Here is a 13,210-nt window from a genome sequence, read left to right as displayed (position 1 = left end):
AAATATGGATAAGAACCATATTATCCATTTAGAAAATGGATAACCAATGAGTAAACAATGGATAACTAATGAGTTTAACTTTTACATTTGTAAATCATCAAATTGGGGGTACCCCAAGTTTGGGAGATTAGGAATTCTCCCAAAATTAATCATATTCAAGAAGTCGTGGATAATATGGTTACTCAGATTATCCGCCGGTTAACCCATTTTTTATCCGTATTAAATATGGGTCGGGTCGAATAATTTTTCTGTTTTTTCATTACTCATTTTTTACCCGAACTATATCCGACCCAAGCCGCCCGTTTGTCACTCGTAGGCTAGCCCAATGGATTTAGACTTATTTATTTAACTCATATATATTGGACTTATATAATTAACCCAATTATATTAGTCCATAATATTTATTTAAAATATTAATCCAAGTTATTTTATAGATTTAATTTCAATAAAATTTATATGCCTACAGTAACATCTCAGTGCTTTCTGTTCAACAGGAAAAAAAAGGAATTTTTGCATTCCTATGCCACATAGGAAACCTTATTACTCTCAATGTTTAAGGTTTGACTTAATTACACTTAGTATACCAAATTACCAATTCTATACCATAATTAATTAAGGGTATAATTAATTGTACGTTTTTTACTCCTTAATTAAAGGAATCTGAAAATTCTTCTTTGTTTATATGAGAACAGAATTTGAAGTGCTTAATCCAGGCATTCTTGGATGCAGATTCCTCCAATATTCATTCTTCGATGCAATAAGTTTCTCGTTGAAGCCTAATCCAAAATATTACTTTTGGTTCTTCCATATATTCCAGATGATGCTATTAGTTGTGATGAAAAATCAGTAGCAGCTTTTGGTGAATAATTGGGAATGTTCAGTAATATTAACTGAAAATCTTACCTTAACATTTCCCAATTCAAACATCCATCAGAACCGTTCCAGTTAGAGATAAGATGAAAACAGAATCAATTAGCAACAGAGAATATGTTAGATATACACTGAAAGAACATATCTTTCAGTATGTTTTCTACAAAAAATTTACAAATATACAACAAATCAGTTTAAGTATGTATAAAGTAGTATTATTTGTAAGGGTATCTACATAATTACTACATTTATACTAAATTGTAGACTGTTTTTTGCAGAAGATTTGTAGAAGTTTTAGTCGTTTTTGATTTGTGAAAACAGAAAACAAAGCATCTACAATTAGAATACAAATAATCTACAATTTATCTACAAAATATCTACAAACTGGGTACATTGAATTTTAATATCCCAATTCACATTCAATTGTAGCTTAATTGGTATTTTCGACATAATTCCGTTTTTTGCAGTTAGTCGTTTTGGATTTGTGAAAATAGAAAACAAAGCATCTACAATTAGAATACAAAAAATCTACAATTTATCTACAAAATATCTACAAACTGGGTAAATTGAATTTTTATATCCCAATTCTCATTCAATTGTAGCATAATTGGGATTTTTGACATAATTGCGTTTTTCAGAAGATTTGTAGAAGTTTTTATTTGTGAAAATAGAAAATAAAGCATCTACAATCAGAATACAAATAATCTACAATTTACCTATAATTTCTGCAATATGTCTTCTTCTTCTTCAAGTTTCAATCTGAAATTCAGTCAAAACCAAGTCTAATCTTCACTAAAACCCCTCAAAATTGAGATATAAACTCCAAACCATATTCCCGATTAGTTTCAACAACACCCAATCCAAACAAATAATGATTTTTGAAAACCTAAATTTGAATCCAAAGTTTTCAAGTTTTTTAATGGTTGTCAATGGTGGAATTGCTGCTCTCTTTTCATTTGCTTTGTATTACTGAAATTTGCAATTCAGAAATAGAGAGAGATATAGAGAGAATTTCTTGAAACAGAGTGTATCGCAAAAACAGAATATAGAAAATCTTGTTCTGCGTTGTGGAAGATCAAAGTGAAGCCAACGATAATTATGGAATGTGCGTGATTTGCGTTGGGGAAGATCTGGAAAATATTTAACTCCCCTTTTTTAGCGCGCAAAATAAGGAATCATAAAGCTACAGTAATTTCTTATTTAATGCATTATATATATTAGGTAGAAATACTATTAACATAAAGGGTAATAAGCAAACTATGAACATATTTGCTAATATAGTTTCATATATGGTATATATACGAAAACGCCAAAAAAAAAGAGACAGAATTGCAGAACTTCTACTTAGATGAAGTAAGAAGGTCACGCGAATGGAGAAAAGGATCGGCCGGGGCTTCTGTTAGAAATTTCGGATTTGTATGGGTGGTCCGAATATATGTATAGACGAGCAGGTATTTAATGCAAACTTGGGTTATATATGGACCAATAAGAGAGTGCCATGTCATCTCAGTTTCAGCTCTTAAAAGGGACAGTTTATTTTAGGGACAAATATGAGCCAAGAAATAACTGTGAGGGCATTAGGGGACCAAATAGGTTAACTAAGAGCAATGGTGAAACAAATTGAATAGGTTAGGGGTATTTTTAGACCTTTTCCACCTACTAAAAAATGTTTTGTTATTCTCATTTACATTTAATAGAAAGGAAGAGACTTCAAAACCTGGAGAGGACAAGACCTTCGACAATGATAATTACTTAAATAATAATAACTCAAATGCATAAGGGCAGCATAAATTACAAACTAATAAACCTGGGTCAGGCCCTAAAATAGTCTAGAATCTGGATTATGCTCTAGTTTCACTTTGATCGCAAAGATTATCTCTCTTTACACTGGCATAACTTGGAAAATCATTAGCAAATTGGTCTAAGAAATATTCCATTCTGTAAAGGCATAACACAAGGAACAACACTGACACCAATCACATAGTATGGTAAATAATGAAACAATTCATAAGTATCACAAAAGACCCAAAGGAAACTAGCTGGTCCCAAAAACAACAGGATTGTATTCAAAATATGGTACTCATCAAATAGCATTCTATCGATGAGCATGTGCACAACGATATTGATGTCTGGACACTTCTCGTCTTATCAGCAAGCAGCCAATCTCATAATCTACTTTTTCTCCTATAACATCTGCACGACAGAATACATCAATTTACCTGAACTTGCAGTCTGACCACCCTGGCATGACAAAAGGCAGCTTCCAAAACATTAATTAATCAGTAAGTAGAGTCATGACCTGGACTATCGGAATGCATATCCATGGATGCATCGGCAGAGATATAACTATTAGAATCTCTATTTTGGTGTTGGGAGTTTGTTTCAATGTGTCTTGTACCATTGGGAGGTTGAACATTGTTCGAAAACTGACCCCCTTGAGCAATGTGATAATTCTGTAAGCTCCGGCGAACAGGACTTGAAAGAGCATTTGAGAAAACGTTATTCTTTGGTTGCTGATCATGATCAGAACGTAAGCCATGACCTGGAGCTGCTACGCCAACTGGACCTGGAGAGACATGGAAGCCTGAGTTTGCAAAATGCATCGGCTGGGAATGCTGATGCTGAGGTGGTGGCCTAGGCGACATTGACTGGTCCTCTCCATTACAATCCAATTCGGACTGGCAAATCCATAGATGCATAGACACATCAAAACAGGGCTGTCAGATGTTGTCAAACCAGGAGTGGTTTTGTAAAAAAAATAGCAACCAGAATGGTGAAATAGGCAAACCCAGGACTGGTTTTGTAAAAAGATAGCAACCAGAATGGTGAAATAGGCAAACTACTGATACATCTTCCATAAGTTCAGTGCAGTCAGTAGGTAAACAGTACATACTTAAATAAGATTTGAAGAAAGCAGGAAATCAGGCTCTTATCTATAAACTACAAAATCACGAGATCTCGACAGCTTATACCCAAGAAGGACCCACCATCATCACTTTTTTCTTCCTTTTTGCTTCTTTTTTCTTCAACAATTTGACATCAAACAGATACATACGCGAAACTTTCGCTACTTCATAAAGTTTATTACATGTAGAAAACAAGTGTACAATTTCTTTTTTGGTTTGACAGAGTACCAGGCTCGAACTCTTGACCTGGTGGCATGAAAAGGAATCTCTCAAGTCTCAACCACTATGAACAAGAATGGCCGGTCAAGTGTACAATTTATTTTAATCTTAAAAATGTTGTTCTGTTTTTTTTTTTATCAAAAAAAAGATACTATCCGCAAAAAGAAATTCTAAGTATCCAATCTGCATATTGAGAGATGATTCTGAGAAAAATATATTTAAATAAAAAAATCAAGCCTTAGAGGAAAGTAACTTAAACATGTGCCTGAGAAGCCAATGGTTTCAGTATAGCTGAGAGCCTGAGAAGCCAATGGTTTCCCATTTCTGTGAAGACCCGAGTCATCACTATGAAAACTAATAATGGAATATAATCAGATCAAATGTATCAAGAGGGATCTTGCAATCTATAATCCAGTAATCATTTAATGTCAAATAAGAACTCTCACAAAGATAACAGGTTAACAGATACACCATACACCATGTCTAAAACAGACACAAGATCCATTCAAGATTAATAAAATTCTTGAAAACGCAAGCCCCCAAAACCCTGACTAGAAGGAAAAAAATAAATTAATCATAAGGTTGAGCTAATTGATGGCTGTATCACATCTCTTTTGATACAAATTTCTCTGTCATGTAAAATTCAACATCAACTGCCAAGAAGAATCAATAGCCATCATGGCATTCTTTATTCATATACAACATCATAGGATTCAATGTCAGGCTTAAAATCATCATGGAAAGATTTCACAATAGCAAGGAAGGTAAGTGCTGGTACCCTTATGACATCAAGGTCCTTCTTAATAATAACAAAGCGCACAAAAATTTCAAACCATCCAACAGATAAACAGCAAGATTGTTTACTGAGTCATCTCCAAGTCATAAATCAACAAGGATGAGTAAGCTCATGCAACCTTTTCCGGAAAAGAGCATATCCAGGTAGCTCAACCAGCTCGGTCTATCCAAAAGCAATTTGGGAGCTCCTACTACCTCCACCGAACTCCAATAAAATTTCATTCTCATTTTGTTAGCGTTTTCAGGTAAAAGTAATTTCACACCTCATATGATAAGCCAAGATCTAAGGTCACTTTGCATAAACATTATGCAGGAATTTATGAACTACAGACTGAAACATTGGATTAAAGGCCAGCTAGAGCAAGTTCCAATGACAGTCCTTTGTATTCGTTAAAAAAAAATTACAATCTAATTCGTCATCTTGCATTTCAGACAGTGGTGACGGGAGACACAAGAGCAACCTATCAATGTCAGTCGCATTACTATACATAGTGTCCCAGTTCTGCTTGCGCGATTCATTCACTTGCTGAAAGATCTGGACAAATGCATGCGGAAACAACAAGACTCACATGCTCTAAAGCTCAATCAGTATTTACCTCAAATGATTGCACACACAAAAACTACAGAGAAGCCACTGGTTTCTCACTCTCTCCTAGAAGCAATTAAGCATTTGCAACGAACCTCAAAAGGTCCCTAACACTAATTCTGGATAACCAGATCAAGAGAATCTTTGGATAGAAGGAATCTGGGTAAAAACAAAAACCTCAACAAAACTATGCCTCAGTCCCAAACAAAGTTGGGGTAAAACAAAAACCTCATGTTCTTTAATTCCATTAAGCCTTTTTCATAATTTTGAATCCATTGACTGTTTCTAAATATCGGGTCTTTAAATCTGCCTCTTTCAGTCTAAGTCAATCAAAAATTGGATTTGGACATTATATGTTCTTGATCCCGAGTAGTGAAATTGAGGACGTACCTCCGAAGAGTCTAACCATTCACAAGCAGAACCATGTTATCAGTTATGTCCAAGATTTTCAAGAAGAAAATTTTGATTAACATACAAGAAAAACTTTATGTTCTTTTTGTCAAGTTATCTACAATATCGCCAATCACAATGCATAAGGGTTCTCACTTTCTGATTGGAAAAAAAGAATGAGTCTCCGTGATTTGTTTTGTTTTCTTTTTATTCATTTTTTTGGTTGGGAAAAGGATCATGTGGAGATTCATTGACTATAAAAAGCTAAGGATCAAGCTTTCAGGATTATATTGCACTTTTAAGAAGAGTAAGGATCTCCTATGCTCTTTGCTAAGTAGATGAAGCTCCATAGAATAAACATGAAAGGAAAATCAAACATATCAACCATAAAAAGGTGGCTAGATAATCAAGATAATAGAAAAGAAACCTGCAGGTAGTTCAGTATGTCAACAGTTGTTACTCTGGATCCACCCTCTTGTTGCCTCAAGATCCATTGGTACAGTTTTTCCTATTAAAACAATGGTATGTTAGTTATCATGATTCGCAGTCAAAAGGGCAACAACTAGGATTCATCGAAAGATAAAATCCCAACAAACGGAAGTAGATCATTTATATTAAAATAACACAGCATGTGTCTTCCAAGAAAAAGATTTAGAAGCCTTGGTACTAAGAAACATTTCCTTCTGAAACATTTAATTTAAGCTTAGAAATCAAAAGTACTTGCAGTCACAATCTAGTGTGAAGCCATAACTACATATAAGTATGGGAAAAACTTCATAGTTGTACAGCCTAATCAAGTTCACATGCACCACTTTTTCTTTTTACAAGTCAGATCATTTCATTGATTACATACCACCACGGTATCAAAAGTATTTACAAAGGGAGAGGGTAGCTCAACCACAATTGTCAATGAAGTTATCCACTCATCTCAACACAATCATCTAAGTACACGGGTATGCTCTCTCTATTATGGAATAATCTCCTATTCCGCTAATTACAGTTGCAACAATGGTGTGCTTCTCCAAATTACCTTGTTCTCCTATTCGGTCTTCCGTATTCTCCAACAAGTGATTGTCCTTGTTACTCTGCTTGACATTATTTTATAACGTTTGTTACTCTGCTTGACATTATCGACCTAATATCAAACAAGAAAAGTGCAAGATTCCACAGCTATGCAATGCAACAGAATGCAATCCTCTTTCTTTAAATTATCTGCTGCTAAAGTTGCATCTTGCACCATAGACCACTAGAAATCTGCTTCCTTAGGTGCCTTGGTATCCCAAACGTTTTCTATAACTGTTTCCTGTCTCCATCTCAGGATAGTTAATACATTATGTATTTTAGATAGATGACTTTTCTCTTCTTCCCCCATACTATCCTATCATCCCCTCACCTCCTATAGTCACTCATACACCTATGAAGAAATTCCTCAATCCCCTCCGATTATTGGACCTTGCTATGGATTTCGCTACTCAAACCGTCAGACACTATAGCGTCATGCTAATCACTACTTCAAATTCGGCTTGACTGCTTCCTCTAGAGCTGTTCCACCACACTCTTCTCCCAACCAAATCCTTATACCATTTCCTACTCTTATTCCTATACACCATAAAACATGTTTTCTTTTATTACCTCCTTCAGCAAGCTAATCCCATAAGAATTCCTTACTTCTGATGTAGCTGAATGGGAGCACAAGGTCTGAAGTTTAGTACTGAAATGGAACTTGGAATCCTACTCTTTTTATATAATGGTGGTGTTTGAGCTAGCTTGTGGTCACCTCAAGCACTTGCTACCTCCCACCAATAAAGGACTTAGTTAACTAACTCCTCTTCGCATCATGGCTCAGCCAGAGGAAAAATTCACATAGTGCAGCCTCTATTGGAACGGCAATCCTCCTCCTTTACACGGGACCCACTATACTTTACAAAGGTCACACAGACAAAGTTCAAATTCCAAAATTATACCAAAAAAAAAGTAAAAACAATGTATCAACCCAAACTAGTTGGTGTTGACTAAATAATCCTCATAGTTAAAGTAATTTTTTCGCAATATTTTCCTATGGGCTTTCATCCCCCAGCAACTCTACTCCTTTATTGAGACCAGCTATACCTTAGAACTCAGATAGAAAAACATAAGACAATCCCTAGATATGAAATTAAGCATAAAAATACAAAACAAACAAAAAACAAATATTTATAGCATATACTAAGAAACCAAACAAAGAAAGAAGTACAAATACCATTCCGTGGCGTTCACCGGAAAGGAAAGAGAGTTTCTGTTGGTTCATAGCTTGAGTATAAAGCTGAGAAAGGGAGTTGGCAGCGCTACAGAAAGTTGAATACATGGTTCGATCCACCTCATCGAGGCTCGTTGCTAGCGACTTCCGTTTCTTCCCCATTCTTCAACGCGAGATTTCCCTTCTTATCTCTTTTAACTTATCTTTTCTATAGCCGTTTTTCGATAATCGGAAAAATCTCAGGCGATATTCTGGTAGATAGGTTCCGACGATTTCGCGGCGGAGGTTGGAGGATTGTGTGATATAGGACGCAATTGTATTTGTAAGCAAGTGTTAGGGGTGGTTTGGGTATGAAATACAGTACTTGGTAGGGATGGACAGTTCGGATTGGATTATGAAAAAAAATTATGTTTTTGGATTTAAAAATTACAATTCAAATTTAAACCAAAAAAGCTCCGATTGATTCCATTTTAAAAGTTCTATTTTGATTAATAAATCTGGTTATTTGAAATTTTCCATTTTCAGCTTTTATAAGTTGCCCTTGTTCTTTTTACAAAAATCAACCTACAAACAAAGTATTTATGTCAAATTGTCAAAATTAACCTACAAATAAAGTACTTCTGTCAAATTGTCTTAATAGTTTTTTGTTTTTACCACAATCATATGAAATTTGTTTAAATGGTGCGGGTAGCCATTTTGTGACTGTAATTGAAAAGTAACCACCGTTCAAAAAGTAATTAAAAATAGCAATTTTTAATGCGGCGATAAAATTTGGACAAAATACCCGTAACTAAGATTCGAAAAAAATTTCAGCATAATTGACTGGAGTTCATATAATGACCCGACCGATTGTTTTGAGTATTTTAGCCATGTTTTCCTTATTTAATGCTTTACATATGTGTATATGTACTTTTGGGGACTTGTCGAATAGTTGGTCTGGTTCAAGGAGAGTTTTGGATTGATTCATCCTTTGGTTGGAGGCTTAAGTTGTAAGAGTTGATCGGAGTTTAACTTATATGCAGACGACTCCGCAATGGTATTTTGATGGTTCCAATAGTTTCGTATGGTGATTTTGGACTTAAGCATATGTTCGGATTTGAATTTAGAGGTTCCTAGGTTGTTTTGGTTTGAATTGACGAAAAATGGAAAGTTGAAGGCTTGTAAGGTTGATAGGTTTGACCGGGGGTTGACTTTATTGATATCTAGTTCGGATTGTGGTTCCGGAAGTTGGTATAGGTATGTCGTGTCATTTCGGACTTGCATACAAAATTTGAGGTCATTCCGAGTTGATTTGATATGTTTCGGCATGATTTTTAGAAGTTGAAAGTTCATTAGTTCATTAAGCTTGAATTGAGGTGTGATTCGTAGTTTTGATGATGTTTGGTATGATTTGAGGCCTCGAGTAAGTCGAGTTATATTTTGGTATGGGTTGGTGTTATTGGACGGGGTCCCGGGAGTCTCGGGTGTATTTTAGATGGGTTTCGGACCATTTCTCCATGTTTTTGCCATTGCTGATTTCTAATGTCTGGTTTCCTTCTTCGCGATCGCGAAAAGGTAGTCGCAATCGCGTAGGGTATTTTTTATGGCAGGCGGGTTTTTCTTTGCGTTCGCAATGCTTTGGGAGGCAGTGGCCTTCGCGATCGCATTAGTATCGACGCGTTCACGTAAAAGGGAGGTCGGCTGGGGGCATGTGGCTGTAAGCCTTCACGATCACAACGATTCACCCGCGTTCCTGTAGGGTCAAGAGTGTGTTGTGCTTTGCATTCGCGTTCATGTCCTTTGCCTCACGTTCACATAAGGTTATTTGGAGGCAGTGTTTGGATGTGCTTCGCGATCTCGAAGACGGTTCCGCGATCGCGAAGACGGTTCCGCAATCGCGAAGGGTATGCCTGGGCAGACCTATTTAATACTCTATTTCGAGAGCTTTTGTTATTTTATCACAATTTGAATTATAGAGCTCGGATTTGGGTAATTTTGGAGGGGATTTTTATGATTTGGATCGGGGTAAGTATTTTTTATTCGGATTGGTTTATATTTCATGATTCTAACCTTGAATCTAGCGATTGTTTGATGATATGAATTGAAGAAATTGAGGATTTTAGTAAAAGCTTTTCTAAACATAAATTGATGGTTTAAAGGTCGATTTGAGGTGAGAATTGAGTGAAATTGGTATGGTTGTACTCGTATCGGAATGGGTGTTTGGAATTTTTGAATTTTGTTGGGTTCCGGGATGCGGACCCGAGGTTAACTTTTGAGTTGATTTTTTTTATTTTAGTTAAAGATCGAAGCTTTATTATTCGGAATCATTTCCTTTGGCTTTTATTTATGATATTAAGATTTTAGCTAGATTCGAGCCATCCAGAGGTTGTTTCACGCGAGAAGGGCTTCTTAGAGTATTGATTTAGCTTCTTTGAGGTAAATATCTTACCTAACTTTGTGTATGGGAATACCCCTTAGGTGCTAGTCCTGTTATATTGATTTATATAAAGTGAAAGTGACGTGTACAAGAGGTGACGAGCGTGTATACAGGTACTATGTGTGAATTTGATCAGAATAGATCGTACGCTATTAATATGCCTTAATGTGATAATGAACTTTGTATGAAATATGTTTAAATTCTTTTATGACTATTTGATCATGATCATTACATTAACTTAGCCATTGTCATGCTATATGTATTGTATACCCCTCCGCTTTTATGATTATTTTATGTCCATATGTAGTGTTGTTGAACGTTGTGAGCTTACAACATGATGGAACTTTGGTATCATTATTTGCGATATTGTGGCACTTGGTATTATCGTTTTGAGGTGTTGTGGCACTTGTGGACATGTTGAGCGGATTGATTGAGAGTATCAACACGAGGTTTTTGTCGTGTGATTGTGTCTATTATTGTGCGCGTGAGGCAAAATAATGGTGGCGTTATCTCGGGCTGCCCGTGGCGAAATAAGGGTAGTTATATGCGCATATGGTGAAATAAATATGGCATAACATTATTATATGAACATGCAGCGTAATAAGGGTGGCACTGTTGATGATATTATATGATATTTCGGGTTGTCCTTGTTGTTGTTGTGATTATGTTGATACGGGATTGATAGTTTTATTTTTATAATTGTTTCTGAAAGCTTCTGTTTTGCCCTTATTTGAGTTAGTGACTGAATTTGACGTGTTATCACACACCTCGCCTCTACTTGATTTTTTGGGAACAAAGAAGGATTTATCACTTTAAGTTGTTATTGCACGTTCTAAAGGGGTTGTGTTACCATTTTCCATTATATTCTTGTTATCAGTTTTCTTCGATATAATCATTTCCCAGGTTATTTGTCTAGTGAGTATCAAATGACTTGAACCTCGTCACTACTCCACCGAGCTTAGTCTTGATACTTACTAGGTACCGATTGTGGTGTACTCATAATACACTTTTGTATATTTTTGTGCAGATCCAGGTACTTTGGATCAGGCTAATTGGCAGTGAGGTATTTGGTACGCGGGAGACTTCAAGGTATCCCTGCATGATCCAACCGTAGGCCACGGAGTCACCCTCTTATTTTATTTATATTGTTTATGTATTTCAGACAGTGTTGTATTTTTGAGATGTCTTCGTGTATTCGGGTAGAGCTTGTGACTATGTACTGCCTAGTTTTGGGAAGTTATGTTGAGTATTATCGCTTTGGCCTATATTACTCTTATTTTTGCATTTATGTTAAATTCTATTTTCATTATGTCATGCTTCTAACACTTAATAATGTTAAGTGACATGCTTACCTAGTTTGGAGACTAGGTGCCATCACGATCCTTAAGGTGCGATTTCAGGTCGTGACAAGTTGGTATCAGAGCTCTAGGTTCATAAGTTCTACGAGTCACGAGCAAGTTTAGTACAATCTTGCTGATCGGTACGGAGACATCTGTACTTATCTTCGAAAGGCTATGGAACTAATAAAAAATTTCACTTCTTTCATTTGTTTTCGTACGGAGTTATTAATTTCAGAGCTTGAGCTTTTGTCTTTCTACTCTCTCACATATGGTGAGGACACGCACTACCAGATCAGCTGAGCAATCACACGCACCCCCTACTAGAGCCGCGAGAGGTCGGGGCTGAGATAGAGGCCGAGGAGGGGCACATGATACATCTAGAATACTTGCCAAAGCAGCGACTGAGGATCCACCGGTAGCTCTGATAGGGGAGCAGGAACCTGAGGTGTGTGTTACTACCCTTGGACTATAGGAGACATTGGCATATTTCCTGAGCATGTTTGTACCTTGGCTCAGTCTAGATTGATCCAAGTTGCACCAGCTACATCTCAGGCTGGTGAAGAGCCCGTAATCCCACCGCCTATACTTTAGAGAAGCGGGCCTATGTTGATCAGGTTCTGGGTGTTATGCCTGTACAGCCCATGATTGCAATTCAAGGTCAGGCCAGTGGTATCAGAGGAAGAGCAGAAGAGGCTTGAAATGTTCAAGAAATATTTTCCTCCTACTTTCAGCGGTGTAGTTTCTGAAGATACACAGAGTTTTCTAGATCAGTGTCACCGTATTCTACGCACTATGGGCATAGTGAAGGTGAGAGGGGGTGACCTCACTATTTTCCAACTGACGGGGTTGGCATATAGATGGCAGTAGGCTTATGAGAAGAATAGGCCTATTGACACACCACCACTTACTTGGGCTCAATTCTCTGACTCTTTTTGAGGGAGTTCATCCCACATACCCTTAGGGATGCATTAAGCACAGAGTTTGAGCAACTACGCCAGGGGACTATGACTCTGTCTGAGTATGCTATGAGGTTTGTTGAGTTGTCTCTTCACACACCTGCTTTGGTTTCCACTACTAGAGAGAGAGTTTGTAGATTTATTAAGGACCTACAACCTCAGATTTAGGATGGCACAGGAGTTGGATACAGATACTCTGTTTAAGTAGGTCGTGGAGATCGCTAGGAGGTTGGAGCGTATTCGCTATCAGGATAGGGAGGATAGGGAGGCTAAGAAGCCTCATGGTTTTGGAGGATTCGGAGGCTCCTACTCTGGGGCAACCTCCGTCATGGCAGAGGTTTTACTAGTTGATTAGTTCAATATGCACTTCAGGTTACTCGTGGTGCTCCAGCTAGTCAGGGTCCTTAGGGTACATATATGGTACAATCATCTTTAAGTGCACCTTCTGCATGGGGTTCCTACAGAGGCTACTCTAGCCGACCGAGTCTAGATCAGT

At 36.9% G+C, this 13,210-nt stretch overlaps 1 protein-coding gene across 2 annotated transcripts; it reads right to left on the bottom strand.

Moving 5' to 3' along the window:
- Positions 1-2,812: 2,812 nt before the first annotated feature.
- On the bottom strand, positions 2,813-8,391 carry LOC107819547 (uncharacterized). Of its 2 annotated transcripts, XM_016645669.2 has the most exons (4): positions 8,006-8,391; positions 6,194-6,274; positions 3,170-3,548; positions 2,813-3,063 (listed from the first exon to the last, which is right to left on the bottom strand). In XM_016645669.2, the coding sequence occupies exons 1-4, from the start codon at positions 8,162-8,164 to the stop codon at positions 2,966-2,968; spliced, it is 717 nt and encodes a 238-aa protein (XP_016501155.1). In that variant the 5' UTR covers positions 8,165-8,391; the 3' UTR covers positions 2,813-2,965. The 2 variants fall into 2 exon arrangements, with proteins under 2 accessions (XP_016501155.1, XP_075096918.1); XM_075240817.1 differs by having other exon boundaries at positions 2,813-3,548.
- Positions 8,392-13,210: the final 4,819 nt, after the last annotated feature.

Source organism: Nicotiana tabacum, chromosome 20 (assembly GCF_000715075.1).
Source record: "Nicotiana tabacum cultivar K326 chromosome 20, ASM71507v2, whole genome shotgun sequence".
Taxonomy (NCBI): domain Eukaryota; kingdom Viridiplantae; phylum Streptophyta; class Magnoliopsida; order Solanales; family Solanaceae; genus Nicotiana; species Nicotiana tabacum.
The sequence above is the reverse complement of the archived record's forward strand: the minus strand, read 5'-3'. Positions and strand labels throughout refer to the sequence as shown.

Coding starts and splice junctions, on each gene's coding strand:
- LOC107819547 (XM_016645669.2), bottom strand. CDS start 8,164: ATGGGGAAGAAACGGAAGTCGCTAGCAACGAGCCTCGATGAGGTGGAT. Junction 6,275..8,005: donor CCGGTGAACGCCACGGAATG/GTATTTGTACTT, acceptor TTGTTTTAATAG/GAAAAACTGTACCAATGGAT. Junction 3,549..6,193: donor ACATACTGAACTACCTGCAG/GTTTCTTTTCTA, acceptor TGGATTTGCCAG/TCCGAATTGGATTGTAATGG.